Consider the following 17,059-nt stretch of genomic DNA (forward strand, 5'->3'; position numbering starts at 1 on the left):
AGGATGTATCTGTATACATAACATGCTGTATTACGGGCACTCCTCGTACCACTCCTCCATTTCCAACAGCTACTGGGTCAAGGTCACGGGGGAGGACCAGGTGGGAACGGTCCAGTTCCAGACGTCCAAAGCAGACGCGCTGATCCGCCTGTCCGTCTTGGACCAGGAGGGGGCGCTGGTGGCCAGCGCCACCGGGACGGGCCACGTGCTCCTTCCCGTGGTCCGCTTCCTGGCGCAGAGCGGTGAGCAGTCGCACGGTTTCTGTCCACAGCACACAGCGCCGACTGTACTAACCCATTCTGACCTGAGATCAGATTCAAAAAAATGTCTTCTACATCCTGACAGTTTTCCATTCTGGCCTGAGATCAGATTTAAAAAAAAAAATCTTCTACGTCAGTCGCTCTTCGATTTTTCAAAAATAGCAGACCTACAAGCTCATAGCGCGCCACTCATAGCGCGCTACTCGGTGGCGCGCTATGAGCTTGTATATCTGCTATTTTTCAATAGCTAAAGCATAGCATAATGCTAACACCAAAAGGGGTTAACCACTTTCCACCTGAAAACATTAAAAAAAAAACTATAGAAAATATAGCAGCAAGTGTGTCTCGACGTGCCTTGGTAATACATTTTCAATGTGTGTTTGTTTTGGACGCTCGGAGAAGTTGAGGGGCGATTTGGAGAGCGTATTTTCACGGACACGGTCCTGTGAAATTGTCACACGCATGCTCATGCATGCTGAAACGGCTTAACGTGATTAACCCCCTCGATTAGTCATAATCACTGCACTATTTGGTCCAATCCAAAATGAGTAATTATTTTCCACTTCCATGTGGTAGTATACCTTCTTGTTATTCCATTGTAAAATTATATCTCTGGGAGAGAATCCACACCAAAAAAAAGGCTCCATCTTGCGCCACCCTTATCCCTTATCCCTAAACAATTTTTTCCATTTCTTACTATTTAAAAAAACCTTTTAAAATAGTTCAACTAGCCGATCTACATCGAGACATTGTGAGCTTGTAGATCGGCTATTTGTGCTATTTCAAAAGGGTTTTTTTAAATAGTAAAAAATGGCAAATCATTTTAGGGATGAGGGATAAGGGCAAGATATACTGTAGCCCCTATAGCATTTTAGATGAGATTTACAGGGATTAGATGTTAGAGATTATGTGGAATTACCAAGGAAGCCAATTATTTCTATGTTGCTGCGGTAGACTTTCTCATTCATCCATTCTGGTTTGTTAGAGATGCATGTAGTCCTTTTGGACATATTGTTTTATGATAGACTTTGTACATTCAAACTTTAGTTAATGCGTCTTGGAAGTGTTTACATTAGGAGTCATATTACATTTGGTACTAGCAATATATTTACTGGCTGCAATTAAGAAGTCTAACTAGAAATTGGCTGATATCAGATGCGATATAAAACGTTGATGAAAGGGTGGGTGTAATTTATGAAATCTTGTCTAATGGAGACGTTAATCTCAGCTTGGAGGCTGTCACGTGATACTTTTGGCTGGGAAGCTGAGAAAAATGGATTCTGTACACAATGGTGACAAAGCCACAGCTTTAGATCCATTTCACCCTTGGAAGGAAAATGGGACAATCTGCTTACCCCCTCGGTTCCGCCTGTTCACTGTGCTTCTATAGATTGTACAGAGTGCCAAGCAGTGGAAAAGGCTAAACTGTGGACATCAATTTTGTTTTTGGGGAAAATACATAGATTTGTATAATCTCCTTTTTTAAGAATTTCAATTAATTTCTCAAACAATCTGTTTGGCTTGAATTTATTGAACCACTCGCAACACGTCACATTGCGACCCTCCATATAAATGTTGGCATAGTGTTTATTTAGTGTTTATTTTATGTAGTGTTTATTTATTTACACGAGATGGTGATTATTGGCACACCAGTGATGCGGTCAGGAGCGAGGGCTTTAGCAGAGTTTGGCAACAAAGCGCCAATAATATAGGCAAAGCACACCCTCAAGTGTAATATTGTGGCTATGCAAGTTACCCATAACACGTCTACTCAATTTCATTGTAAGATATTCGATGGAAATTCATAATATCTAATGCCAGATTTAGCCACTACGACCGCAAATGTCCCATGCAAGACTGCCAGCCTATAGCCTCTCAGCCGGCTCTACTCTGCGAGACCCCCGCCTCAATCGGCACAGCTGATTTTTATATTTCGATTAGGTGTGCCATCATGCTTGTTTGAGCCACGGGTGGATGGCTAATTCAACCAGTCGGATTGCTGCCTCGAAACTACCTGTATAATGTGAGATGACAAGGCGATACAAAGGGGAACGCCGGTCAACAGCAACATTAGCTGGATTTAACCCATTTTGGTGTTTCAAGCATTCTGTTATACTTTAGCTATTGAAAAATAGCAGATCTACAAGCTCATAGCGCGCCACCGAGTGGTGCGCTATGAACTTGTAGGTCTGCTATTTTAGAAAAATCGTAAAGATGCGGCACAGATCTTTGAATAGGTTTATATTCTTTCAGAGCGAAACGTTTTTTCTTTCTCGACGTCAGGCCTAAATGGGTGACATTGCAAGTGCACAGCATGTTATGATGAGCCTCCAGGACATTCTTACCTTACTCTCACCTTGATGGTGCATTCGGCTTTCCCTGCCGTGAATACACAATGTGCAGTGGGAATAGATTGTTCAAATTAAAGTGCCTCAGGGACCAGGTAAGTCTTCATCAGACACACACGCACATATGCATGCACGCACACACGCATGCACACATTGTTTACCTGTGTTCTGACTTTCACCAAAGCCACACAGAAACCGATAACAGCACGTTCACTTTGTTGTGAAGCGAGCGAAACAACAACATTCTCACTTTGCGGTCAACCCTGAATCCCCTGAATACGTGAATACATTTAGCCCTATATATATACTCCTCCTATTACCTGGGCTGGCAGCCAACCTGCTACTCAAACTGGGCTACAGAACCACAAGTTCATCCCGCTGGCCTCATTTCCCCCTGCTGCTTAAAAACCACACGGGTGTACCTACATTATTATGATTGATGCCCCCACAACCACCAGATAATGTCGTCTAACTTGATATTAATCAGCTGGGATCAAGGCCCAAAAGGATCTTTTTTGGGGGGCTATAAAGCAAAAATGGATTTGTAGATGATGCCTCACATGATACGTTAAAGCAACAGATTCTGACATACAGATATATAGATGAGATTTACAACATACGGTATGGGAGGTTTGCTCGGTGATCTCTACCATGCAAGCTGTGATCGGCAATAGAATAGAATAGAATAGAAAATACACTAAAGCCGCTCAAGCAGTCTAGTTTTTTCTTTCTTGGGTAGCATTTTTGGTGAACCCCCTTTGGTGTTTTAAACATTAGGTTATAATTTAGCTATTGAAAAATAGCAGATCTACAAGCTCATAGCGCGCCACCGAGTGGCGCGCTACGAGCTTGTAGGTCTGCTATTTTTGAAAAATCGTAAAAATGTGTCGCAAATCTTTGAATATTTATTATTTTCAAAGTGAATGTCGGTGAAAGACGGCCACATTTTTGCATAGGCTGCTCTCTCCTCAACCTCAATGTTTCACTATCCCTTATCCCTATCAGTGGCTCCCCGCGGAGGTCCGAGCGTTGAGGAGAAACAGAGCCAAGAGGGGGGTCCCCCCTCAGCCCAGGACAAGGGGGTCATCAGGGCGACAGGCGCCCCCCAGGGGGGAGAAGGGCAAGAGGGCACGGCCGGGAGGACGGAGCCCAGGCAGCCTCTCACGGAGACGGTATCACTGACGGATGTCTGCATGGTATCTGCTGTCACTCGCTGTCCAGTCTCTCTCTCTCTCTCTCTCTCTCTATCCACTGCACACCCACTCGTTTAGACATCTATTACTCTCTTCCCATTCTGACGCACACACACACACACACACACACACACCAACCACATCTGCATGATTTGTTGTTATCATTATCAAATTTCACTGCAGTACCGTGTTGTGTGTGTACTGTGTGTTCGTGTTAAGCCTCTTCGGCGCTGTTTACTTGTCTCAAATACGACGCCACAGAGTGGCGGCATCGATGTTGATGCGATCGATCGCGTCAGATCTCATAGATCAGGACGAACTCGAAGCGAAGCACTATTGACCGGGATTTACAGCGCTTAGAGCCCTGAGTCAGTGATCAAGGCACTCACTGCATGAGCTCATACTAGACATACAGTATTGATGCTCAACACCTCCATGGCAAACAGACTGGAATGGAGAGTGTGTAAACACACATGCACGCACACACACACACCTACTGTACAAGCTCACAACGTATTGCGATGAGTTGTGATCTAGATCTCTAGATTTTGGGGAATTATTGTAGGAGCGAGGATTTTTAAAGGACCACTTCACCACTTTTTAACCTATCTTCATATAATTGGTCCTCGCTTAATAATTATGATAAAATAGCAACAACAAAAAAAGAGGCAGTTTAGTGACCAGGATTACTGATTACTGGTTTCAGTTTTTAACTCAAATCGTTGCTTCTGGTGGGTCCCTCTGGAACAACATATTTTCAGATGGGGGTCGGCAGCCAATTACAGATCATTCTAAAGTTACAAACTGAAATTGGTCACATAATTAGACCATAATATAGTATTATTATAGATCAGTACAGTTTACAGTAGTGTCACTCACTGATTATGTAAGCCAGCTGTTTTCTGCATGTCCTTCACTCCCTCTAGTGGAGACTGCTGCTGTACAGTCTGAATGTATATACACAGGGGTGGAAAGTAACTAAATACATTTACTTACGTTTCCCCAGGTCCATAAATACATGGTGCAGGCCGAGGTCCTTTCCAAGAGCTGGACCCTGCGCGGTTCTGAGCTGGCCTTCGTTCACACGCTGCTGAGAAATGAATCAAAAGGTACATGACTTCACAGAGGGGCCCCCCCTGCTGCACTCCGTATCTACAACAACCCACATTGAGAGTCACCTGAGAGAGAGTCAATTCTCTAGAGATCAAATGAGAACCACTGTGTACTATTTCTGTGCGTGCGCGTGCATCAACTCCGATAATATTGAACTTTGATGAGTGTTACACTGTTATACCGATACTCATATTTATGCAATGCAAATATTCTCATGACGGGGCCCCCCATGGCGTCGTTTTCCCCCGCTTTCCTTGATTATTTTTTTATATTCCATTTCAATTATTCGCATTGAGTTTCTAAATGTCTTTCGCTGTCACGTCGTTCGTTATCAAGAAGATATAACCCCCCCGAAACGTGGGCCGATACTATAAGCGGGCATATCGTCTGGAGCTGTGAGACATATACAGTGCTTTGTCCTCTGCCTCTGCTCGCCAGGGGCCCGTAATCACAGTCCTAATGAAAAAACAAATGAATACAGCTGCTGTTTTCAGATCACAGTATGATGATGTGCCCCCCCCCCCCAAACCCCCTACATGTGAACCACTGGCATAAATTGGATCGATTGAAAAAAAATCGGGGGCCTTTGAAATGGATGAGATTTTTCTGAAGGAGCTTTTTCGTCCGTTTCAGAGGGCGGCATGGATTAATTGTGCCGCCGGTACGTCTGGCTGATGTCGAAAGAGGTTGTGTAGCGAGGGTGACAATTTGCATGATTGCCGCCGGGAAAAAGGCCGGCCTGGTCCTTTGTCATTAGAATTCTCATTGTCTTTCTCCTCAATCCCACGGCGCTGACAATAGAGCCCTCTATTTAGCCATTCAGTTTGCACGCCAGGTCTGACTATGCACTCTCTGTGTGTGTGTGTGTGTGTGTGTGTGTGTGTGTGTGTGTGTGTGTGTGTGTGTGTGTGTGTGTGTGTGTGTGTGAGACACATGTGTATTTTTGCGTGTGATGAGACCGCTTTGAATGAACATTTTATGAAGTGGATGTCCATGTGTTGAATATAGATTGATTTGATGTGTAAGGCCTATATGTATTTACATTCATAGGCCTATGTATTTACATTCATAGGCCTATGTATTTACATTCATAGGAATGGTCGCGTGTGAGTTGAACAGTAGAGAATGGGGTTATATAGAAATATGGTGGAAATACATTAATTTTACTTAAGCACTGTACTTTTACTCCTACTCCACTACATTTCAGAAAATATTGCACTCCACTACAATTATTTGAAAACTTAATTTACTTTTATTTTGATTATTATTATTACAAAACGTACAGTGCTCACTTCAGCCCTATAGGGGAGAGAGTAGTGACGCGTTCGGTAGGATTTTGGCTTGGATGCTATAGGCTACTTGGCTGCCTGTCTGTAGTTCGTACGTCCACTGTCACTGCAGTACACCATCTTCCATCTCCTGTCTTTGACTTGTCACAACTCTTCTACTCTATGGCTCTGGATCGAATGTTGGGGTGTTCTGATCTGATAGCCGCCTCCCCTCCCCTCACGTCAAAACAGTTCTCAATGTTTACATCTTTACTTGACGAGAATACATGTGGACATATCCTTATGGAACCAGGGAGAGGGTGATCAGTCAAACATGTGTTCTCGCCGCAGTAAATACATAATCTGTCTGTATGCGATCTGACCATTATTATTTTGATTACACTGTCATGCTCGTTTGAGGACAGGTAGAGAGCAGAGCATACATGCGTTTGGGAATGTTGCTGACGGTTATGTTGTTTTGTCAGCTGACACCCAAATCAAAGAAACCAGAATACAGCGTGTATTTAATTATTTGATAATTAAGCAGCAGCCTACTACTATAGCCTACTAGCCTAAGGCAGGAAAATGGCAACCTACATTTTGATACCAGACTCACTGAATGTATTGAATACTATATGCCATGTCATGTGTGGGGCCTATATTTTTGGTGTGACTGTGCGTTTGTGTGAACACCCATACTGTATGTCCACGTAGCCCCTCCTCTGTTTTTTTTCTTCCAATAAGATGGTGAAAGTGGGTCAATAGGAAATCAAATGAAGCTGCGGCTCTTGCCCCCGGTGTCCAGGGAAATATCTTGGCAGGAGAGTGAATTAATTTCACCCAGTTTAACCCATTAAGGACGGCAATGCAATCTGCGTCGCTTTAGATTTTTATACACTTTAACCATTATTTTTTTACTGTAGCTGTTAAAAAATAACAGATCGAGCTTGTAGATCTGCTATTTTTGTGGTAAATTGTTCATTCACAGCGAATGTTTTAACTCGTGTATTTTTTTTGGGGGGGGGGTCCCTGTAACAATATATTTTCAGATGGGGGTCGGAGGCCGATTACATAAAATGTTCTGGCTCCTTGACAAACAGTTTGAGAACCACTGATATAGAAACATAGGTTTTTCACAAATATGGTAGGATTTAGAAGACATTATGTAGAAAATCTGCTCTCAGTCCTAACTGGGTTAAATGTCTCAGCGGTGAGGCTGTGGCCTTGATCATGCTCTGTCCATGCAACGGAATATACAAGTTCTCCACACACCAAGTCAAGCTTTGATGCCTATGCTTAATTAACAAGCTTTCATTTGCAATGAAAAGACTGCCTGCTTTGCAGATGTTTGCATGGCTGTAATATGCAGAATTATACAATTACAGCGACTGCTGCACTTAGCAGTAACCACCTTCTGATCCTTTTTTGTATATTATGCTCTTGTCTTCCCTTCTCCATGTCCATAATCGGGGACACCTTCATAATCCCAAAATGGTGTTACTGTTTTCATGGTGAATAACAGTTGTTGTCTTTCAGCATGAGTCACAGTTACAGTAGCCCAAACGATCAGATAATGTGGTCCAAAACCCCCCCTTCAGGCCGTGACCAAAGACATTTAGATATTCGCCATAAGGACACAAACTACAGTGAAAATAGCAGATCTACAACCTCACAACGTGTCGCAAATAGTTACTGTATATGCGCTTTGTTAGGAATGTTTATTGAAAATGCTTATAAATGTTATAATAATTAAAAACTAAATGTAGGAAAACTCAGGGGACCCATAACATGACCCACTGCTTGGGAACCGGTAAGCTAAATGACGCGTTATCATACTGTAGGTGTACGATCAGAACACATGGACTGGATGGCTGGATAGAATCCATGTACACTTTGTGCAGTCAAAAGTGCAACAGCGCCATCTAGCACTAACCCTTCCACACAGCACACGTTTGCTCTGTCTCCCAGTGTGTGCAGTAGTTGTACCTACATTTGTGTCTAACATTAGTGCTGTTTATGCTGTTCTGAATTAGATTTCACAACATGATAGATTCCATGTGGGTTTTACTCACTTTCAACCTGCAGCTCTATTTTGGGCATGTTATTGTCCAAAAAAATCTTAAGGACAATTGGCTTAGCTTAACATAATGACTTAAGAATTGGTTTTGGCACTTCACATTGCAATTGCTCTGAATTGTACAAAACTGTAGGTTGGGACTTTTTTATATTTTATGATTACATTAAGAGTTAAGAGAGTAAACTGTAGGGATTCCACTAGAACGAAGGGAAGAAATGAGACACTGCAGTAGTGTTGATTTTGACAGCAAATTTTGAGTCTTTTGAATAAAATGTATTCGTTTTACTCATATTTTAGTCATCTGAAATGCTCCTTTAGTCTAATTCTAGTCGACTAAATATAAGACTTTAGTCTACTAAATCTACAGTTAATCGACTAAAATGTATTTTGTGGAGCTTTTGATGCCGATGACACTGCACTGCAGAGAGAGTGACTGCCTACTGTCTGTGTACAGCAGGCGGGGACAAGCCAGAGGAAGCGACTGCAGGTTCAGCTGGTGTTGAGACCGCCAGCAACGAGGGCCCAAGGTCTGCCGTGCACAAAACCAAGGGCAAGCTGGACAAGGAGAAGAAGAAGCCATCTGCCAACTCCAAACCTGGCTCCAGCCAGGAGACGGTAATGGAAACATCTAGCATAAAGAACTGTTGAAACAACCAACCTGGCTCCAGCCAGGAGACGGTAATGGAAACATCTAGCATAAAGAACTGTTGAAACCACCAACGGCTTCTTGCTAGCCTGTCGGCTAAAGCCTCGTTTGTCAAACAGTTGGTCGGGACCCATTTGTTGGTCGCGGACACCTTTTTATGGGTCCCTTTACTTACTACTAATTTCCTTTTTTTACATTCTTAAAATAATCTAAGATTTTCATGAATAAAAACATTTTTTTTTTTTTTTCAGTGAAGAAATCATAAAAGAAATAAATTAGAAAGCACATGTCAAACATAGAGATTCATCTGGCAGTTATGGTTGTGACCAATACAACAAATTCACTATTTTGAGTGGGGAATCATGCCATTTTATTAGATCTCACAAAAGAGAATTTCGATGTTTGCCCAGGACCCAAACTATAGTGAAAATAGCTACAAGCTCACAACACGGCGTGAAGTGATACGTTGTGAGCTTGGTTATTTTCACTATGACTCCTAGGTCATGGTGATGGGTTGAAGGGGATAGGTGCGGAACCCTCTTGAAGGTCTTGAAGTCAATGAAACACCGAAGATGTATAGGACGCCCACCTGGCGACCCCAGTGAAACCCTTGGCCCCTTCCGCCCACCACCAGGCCTGGCTCGGGAGGAGGATTTCTGTGTGTCTCTGAATGTCTTGATGAATTGAGGGCATTGGGGTCCTATTGTAAACAAGTGTAATGCTTGTATAGTGTTGTCCACTCACAGTTAACAGTTGTTGTATTGAGTTGTGCTTGAAATGTACTGCAATTCTGCAAACTGGTAATCAATCAATGCCCCTGAAACCTGTGAATCACCTGCCCAATGGTGGACACCAGAGATGTCATGGAGTCTTGGATGAACTTTGTTCATTGTCACACTAACCAGTAATTCACGGGGACCGCATGTATTTCAGACAGGGCATTAGTCCGACATGCATGGACTAGCGTCTGCTCCCGTGCTTGCGGTTATGGTTAGGTTAGGTTAGATGAGGTGGGTTGTCATTTGTCGGACCAATGACTAGTCTGAACTCTGAACAACGTACTGCACCCGTAATTCACTGCACTTGCTGGTAGACATTGCCTCACCTCACCTAATGTTTCTGATGGTATGAACGGATTGTAACACCCCGTCCCATTCAGGTGTGCGGTTAGGCGCAAGCTTGGCTCAGGCAGGAGGACGCCCCTGCCATGCAGAGTCCAAGGCACTTTGGATAATAACAGCATATCCTGTGTTTGTAAAACTGATACAATGGCATGAGTTCCCCACTCCAAATAATGAATCTGTTTCATTGGTCACAACCATAACTGCCAGATGAATCGCTGTAGCCAGAATGATCTGTTGTGCGCAAAGACGGTGAGCGATCCGAATAGCACAAAGAGGTCTGTATACAGTATGTGTGTCTGTCTCTATACCACTGTTAGTTGAATTAATTAATTGAATGGGACATATTTATAATATATATACACACACACACACACACACACACACACACACACCGTATTATTACGTTGTGATCTTGCACCTTGGTTATAAAAAAAGGTGTGTGTGCGCTCGTATGTGTCTGAGCGCGTGTGTGTGTGCGTGCGCGCGTGTCCTAATGCAGCACCTGGACCTGACCAAACCTAACTGGACACTGCGTGTGGTCACTGAGCAGAGCACAGCTGATACGGTGGAGGTGAAGAGGGACACGGAGAGGAAGGATCAGATGGAGGTCATGAAGGCGTCCTGGGAGGCGGCTGAGCCTGGCCGCTCCGTCAAGGTAACCCTTGCACCGCCGCGCCAGTTCCCCCAGCGACCGCGTTACGGGGGCCCACCTGTGTCACCGCGCTGGAGCTGCCACAAGAACATGAGCGTTGAACCGTGGAATGAACCCGACTGTCACATGCCCACACACTGAACACGGTTGATCTCCCAACGCCATCTCTCTCTCTCTCTCTCTCTCTGGCACAGTCTAGCACATACATGGTCAACTGGCGGCCAACCGGGGACCACACATTGAACTATGTCATTAATCTTTTAGAGTTGTCAGAATGCTGATGTTGTTCATATGTTATTGATTGCAGCTGTTGCAATTCCAAACATGCAAGCATGACCCGCTTTAATTACTTCAGTCTATTGAATAGCTTCATTTAATGAGTGGTATTAATATTGTCGTTGTCGTTTTTTTAATGTCAAATGTATTTAGTTCATAAAGTTAACATGACTATAACTGAATGGGTTTGAAATTAACTAGAAATGTCACTTTTTCAGGATTCCAATTCAAAAAATAACTTGTAGATGGGCTGTTTTCGCTACGACAGTATTATGCAATGTGGCCCCTCTGTCTGGAGTGAGTGTTGGAATGGAGTGGCACTCTCCATGGTCAAAGTTGCCCACCCCTGGTCTAGCGCGCGCACACACACACACACACACACACACACACACACACACACACACACACACACACACACACACACACACACACACACACACACACACACACACACACACACACACAGAGAGAGAGAGATCATTTCACGTTATGCCCGATGTGAAACTGTTCCCTGCTGTTTCAGGCGGCACAGTCTCGAATGAAGTTCATCCGCCAAGTCCAAGGCGTGCCGAGCCATGACACACCTGTGGATGGCACCAGGAGCGGAGAGCCAGGTACTCTAAATACACAAACAAATATGCATGCGCGCGCGCGCGCGCACACACACACACACACACACACACACACACCTCACACTTTAGATCCAGCTGCATCTAGAATTTTTTTTACAACTTACTTGACATTTCTTGATTTTCATTTAATTATTTTTCAGTTGCTCCGCCCCTTTCTCCGGGCACGCCTCCCAGTTCATCCAATCAAGAGCTGACTCTGCTCCGACCCAATCCCTCGCACCCGTTTGTTTCCATGGACTACACCCCGTTCATCAGGTCACCTCCTGTCTGTCTGTCTGCCTGCCTGTCTGTCTGTCTGTCTGTCTGTCTCGCTCCTCTCTTCCATTCAGCTGGAGTCATGAGAGGGACAAAGCAGAGAGATGATGATATGAGATTAGGTAACGCAGCACGTTCGGCCAAGTTCCAAACCCCCATCAATTTGGACAGCGGACCACATGGTATCTTTAGTCTGTAATCCAGTCTCTGGTTCCAATGCTGGGCCAAGTTCTGATCTGGTGGTGGTTCCGATCTGCTCCGTGGTGGGGACGGGGGTGCAGGTCCCCGTGCGGTGCTTCTCTGCAATAGACCCGGGCTGTGCCAATTCTGCCTGTAACGCTGGAGGAAAAGCAGCCACGAAGGAATAAGAACAGAACTGTATACGTAGTTGGAACTATACAGCCTGGAGTAGAGCCAGGCACTTTCTCTTTGCAGTGCATTTGTCGAACACATGTCTTTTCATTTGTATCGCAGTCTGTCCTGCGGGGGAATATATACGTAGCCACAGTGTGTGCTGTGCTGTATCCTAAATCCCATTGTTGAGTCACAGTTTGGCTAGCCTTGAGAGGCTGTGTTACTGTAATGGTTGACAGGCCCGACCGTATATGGAAACGAGGAGGGTGGAGTAGAATGATGGTTACTGTGTGTGTGTGTGTGTGTGTGTGTGTGTGTGTGTGTGTGTGTGTGTGTGTGTGTGTGTGTGTGTGTGTGTGTGTGTGTGTGTGTGCGTGTGTGCGTGCGACTGCGTGCGTGCAGTTACTGATACTCATATTCATGCAACGCAAATATTCTCATGATGGGGCCCCTGGCGTCGTTTTCTGTTTTCAAATATTCGCAGCATTGAGTTCTAAAAAAGTGCGTTGGTTTGTGTGCCTACTATACTGCCCTATCCAAACGTTATTCTTGTGTCATTTCATTTGGGTCGCAAATACATCATTTTCAACTTGAGTGTCCCGTCCGCGCGGGCCTGGTTCTGCATGGATAAGTCTAATTGTGATAGTGACAGATGTGAAAGAGTTTAGTAGGTAAGAGGATGGATGGATGAACTCCTGTGAACTGGGTGCTCCACTTCCCTCTACCATCCATCTGGAGCCACATGTCCGCCTGCCATGTCTTGACCTTACATTTGACCCCGTGGTCTCTCGCTCGGTGAGTGAGTGAGTGAGTGAATGAGTGTGTCCTCCATGGGAGTCAGCGTCCCACTGCTCTGAAAGTTCACCCAATAACCTACCTCTCTTGTCCTTTAGACCCTCCCCACCCACCCACCCACCCACCCCCCAATGCTCCATTCCTTTCTCCATTCCGTGTCCCTCTCCCTCATCGCATGATAAATGAGATGATATTTGGGTCTGTTAATTAGAGAGCTATTTCAGGACCCCGGCGGTGAGCTAGCTAACCACTCTGCTGAGATGTGGCCTCAGTCCCTCACCCCTCCATCCTGTCCCTGTGTGCGTGCGTGCGTGCGCGCGTGTGTGTGTGTGCGTGGTCCAGCTGTTAATGGCTGCCGACACCGTGCTGTGCGGTTTGCGTCCCACGGAGCAGTCTATTAGGAGCAGGTCTGATTAGAGTCCTCTCTGTGCATCTCGCCTTCTACCTCTCATATGCTCCCTGCGTTTCAAACACACACACACACACACACGCGCGCGGCAAAAAAAGGTCGCATGGGGCGATGTTTCATTAACGGGCCCAACCTCCACTGCCCTACGCTCTTCATCAAGGTCAGCTTATAGGAAATAGGTACAGTTGCTGTATTTAGCCCTGTCTAATCTCCCCTTTGAATGCCTCTGGGAGGAGGCCCACACTCTGTACACCAGTGGTTCCCAGGCTTTTTCATGTCATGGACCCCCAGATTGACACTTAATTACCCCCGCGGAGCCCCATTTGAAAAGATATGCCAGGGACCCCCCCCATAAGAGAAGATTTTCTTACCGCTCTAGCAGTGATTTCTCAACCCGTTTCATTTGAAGGACCCCCCAGTTTGACATGCATTAGTCTACGGAGCCCCATTTAATGGCATTTATGTCTCTTGGGACCCCCAATTTGTATTGTTAAAATCAATGTTAATTTTACTCCGAGAGTGTACAAATGGAACCAGAGTTACAGACCCATACGGGTCCATTTTAAACTAGCATTTAGCTGGGGACCCCCTGGAACTCCCTCAAGTCAGCATGGCTGCATGCACCATGTGACAAAAATGATGACCTATTATATACATGTATATATACAAATGTTGCGTTTACTATGAAAATCTGCAGTTAGTCACCCACGTCTTATTTTTATCTTAATCTTAAGATTATTTTTTTATTTCGAGGTCAGGCCTAAACGGGTTAAACAGCACAGACCCCCTGTGAAATATCCCTAATGTGTGCGTGTGTGTGTGTGTGTGCGTGTGTGTGTGTGTGTGTGTGTGTGTGTGTGCGTGTGTGCGCGTGCATGCATTGTTCGTGCATGCATGCGCGCCAATCTATAGGAAGTGCAGGGCCGCCGCGGTGCTGATGGACCCAGCGATGGAGGAGGGCCAGCGGAGGGAACGCTACGAACGCATCCAGACCTTCCAGCTGCTCCGGGAGACGGTGCTGGAGCACCGCAGGCAGGAGCGCCTCCACAGGACACACGTGAAGAGACAGCAGCTGGACATGTACGACAGCACGCAGGTCAGTTGGTGGTCAGAGGCTCGCGTATAGCCAGAGTCTGGAACTATACACCTCCCGAAATCCGAGTAAGGAAGCTGCCGTTATTATCTTATATCTTATTTTATTTGCGCGACGAAACGGAAGTGGTGAGGAGGACGCTTCACTTCCGCTTTATAATGTAGCCTACTCATGATCGGAGCTTCCGTTGCTCCAGACTGTATGACGGAAGCATTTATATTTATATTTTGCTCATGATCGGAGCTTCCGTTGCTCCAGACTGTATGACGGAAGCATTTATATTTATATTTTGCTCATGATCGGAGCTTCCGTTGCTCCAGACTGTATGACGGAAGCATTTATATTTTACTCATGATCAGAGCTTCCGTTGCTCCAGACCGTATGACGGAAGCATTTATATTTTGCTCATGATCGGAGCTTCCGTTGCTCCAGACCGTATGACGGAAGCATTTATATTTTGCTCATGATCGGAGCTTCCGTTGCTCCAGACTGTATGACCGTACGGAAGCATTCATATTTTACTCATGATCAGAGCTTCCGTTGCTCCAGACTGTATGACGGAAGCATTTATATTTTACTCATGATCAGAGCTTCCGTTGCTCCAGACTGTATGACGGAAGCATTTATAAATTGTGAGAGGCAACGGTCATGCAACGAGTGGTGGAAAAAGCACGGTAATGAAGAAACACTCTGTTAACAAGTTAAAAGTCCAGAATTCTAAATGTATTTGAGTAAAAGTGCAAAAGTATTTGGTATCAACAAAAGTAGAAATTGCTCATTATGCAGAATTTCCCGTTTCACAAGTTATTAAATGTACTGTATAAGAAGTGGACACATCTTTTGAAAATAGCAGATCTACAAGCTCACAATGCATCGCAACTCATTGTGAGCTTTTGTAGATGTATTTAGGCCTGAAGTGTTTTGTAATTATAATAATAATAATAACCATACATCAAAATTGGACTTAGTTTGCACTTTCCACCACTGAATCATGGAGGTCTGCTAAAGCTACAGCTCTAGTATAGAGACATACTGTACATACAGTATATATGTAGGGAGACAGGAATGCTTGGCGTATGGAAATGTGCTGGAGGGAAGTCATGTACAGTACAGTATATACTGTACCGTCACGCTGCGGTCAGGAGTTCTTCTGACAAGGAACAGAGCGCTACAGTACATCTGTGCTGACACCCTGTCTCCTGGCTTTGTTCTTATAGCCAACCCAATGGGTTTTCAAACCGGTGGTCCGCGGACCCCTGGTGGTCGGCGGAGGTATTGCAGGTGGTGCATTCAGAAACAAATCACATATGTACTTTTTAATTTTACTTTTAATGTGCCACTCTTGTTTCTTGTTTGCAGGTAAACAATAATATTTTTGAGAGAGGACAGACATGTTAATGTGATGGTAAATAAAGTGCTTTTGAAAACTGTATTTGTTTTGTCCAGCTGCAGTGATTAGTGCGATTAGTGAGTAACAAGTTACAACGAAGCAAAAACAAAACCTAATCCTCCCACAGAATGGCACATGAAGCCCCTACCCCCCCCCCCCCCCCCTCCAGAAAATCGACACTGACACAGGCTCAAAATCAGTTGAAAACTCTATATCTACTGTATCTCCATACCTCTCCTCTATAGAGGTTATTATGCGCGTGACATCAATCATCATCAAACCCGGAAGTTATGCAGGAGTGGCAAAAAAAAACTACTTTCTGACCTTGACAGCCAGGCATCCAAACAGAAAAGTCCTGTCTGATTGTCATGAAACAACGTGTCGGCACTATGTCATGCTTTAGCTATTGAAAAATAGCAGATCTACAAGCTCGTAGCGCGCCACCGAGTGGCGCACTACGAGCTTGTAGGTCTGCTATTTTTGAAAAATCGAAGAGCGACTGACATAGAAGACATTTTTTAGAATCTGATCTCAGAATGAAAACTGTTTTGCCACTCGATGTGCCATTCACTTTAAGCATGCGTGTATATACCCTCTTATAGGTGGCCGTGCATCGGCGGCGCGAGGAGTTCTTAGCGGCGCGCGAGGCATTCCGCTACCGCCAGCTCGGCACCACCACCGCCGCGGCGAAGACACCGGCGGAGGACCAGGCTGTGGAGGTCGTCACGCGGCGGCAGGCCGAGCTGGAGAACGTAGCCGCCGCCTCCGCCGCCGCTCAGCAATCTGTCAAACCAAGCAAAGCTGACCGCAAGAAGAAGTGACGGCCGTCCGTTCAGACTCTGACGTGTCCTGAGCCCTTCCTTCCTGAGTCCCTGCAATCCTTCTGTTGGAACATTGATTATAAAACACATTTAGTTCTCCTACAAGAGCTACGGTAGAAGGTATGAAAAACAACATGAAGTCACAGCAGATGGAAACATTTCACACGACATTCTTAATGCATGGGTTAATGCAACTCGTGTGTACAGTATGTGTGCAATGCAATTTGGCCTGGTTTTAAAACTGTTATTATTATTTTTAAACAGCTTTATTTATAGGATGTTCTAGTATAAATGGTAAATGCACAATTTAACGTGAAGTTAAAATGGACATAAGAATAAAATGGTATGATGAC

General features: G+C 44.8%; 1 protein-coding gene across 1 annotated transcript in view; it reads left to right on the top strand.

Moving 5' to 3' along the window:
• adgb (androglobin) overlaps positions 1 to 16,706 on the top strand; it is a gene marked incomplete at its 3' end in the record, with an annotated part of 66,952 nt that extends 50,246 nt beyond the window's left edge. The window contains exons 28-36 of the mRNA XM_080791357.1: positions 70 to 242; positions 3,614 to 3,804; positions 4,808 to 4,910; positions 8,714 to 8,874; positions 10,529 to 10,684; positions 11,481 to 11,571; positions 11,730 to 11,844; positions 14,315 to 14,498; positions 16,488 to 16,706. Of these exons, the coding sequence (XP_080647483.1) occupies positions 70 to 242; positions 3,614 to 3,804; positions 4,808 to 4,910; positions 8,714 to 8,874; positions 10,529 to 10,684; positions 11,481 to 11,571; positions 11,730 to 11,844; positions 14,315 to 14,498; positions 16,488 to 16,706 (1,393 nt within the window). The remainder of the gene's footprint in view (positions 1 to 69; positions 243 to 3,613; positions 3,805 to 4,807; positions 4,911 to 8,713; positions 8,875 to 10,528; positions 10,685 to 11,480; positions 11,572 to 11,729; positions 11,845 to 14,314; positions 14,499 to 16,487) is intronic.
• Positions 16,707 to 17,059: the final 353 nt, after the last annotated feature.

The sequence above is a fragment of the Protomyctophum bolini genome (genome assembly GCF_963924005.1).
Source record: "Protomyctophum bolini genome assembly, chromosome: 19".
NCBI lineage: Eukaryota > Metazoa > Chordata > Actinopteri > Myctophiformes > Myctophidae > Protomyctophum > Protomyctophum bolini.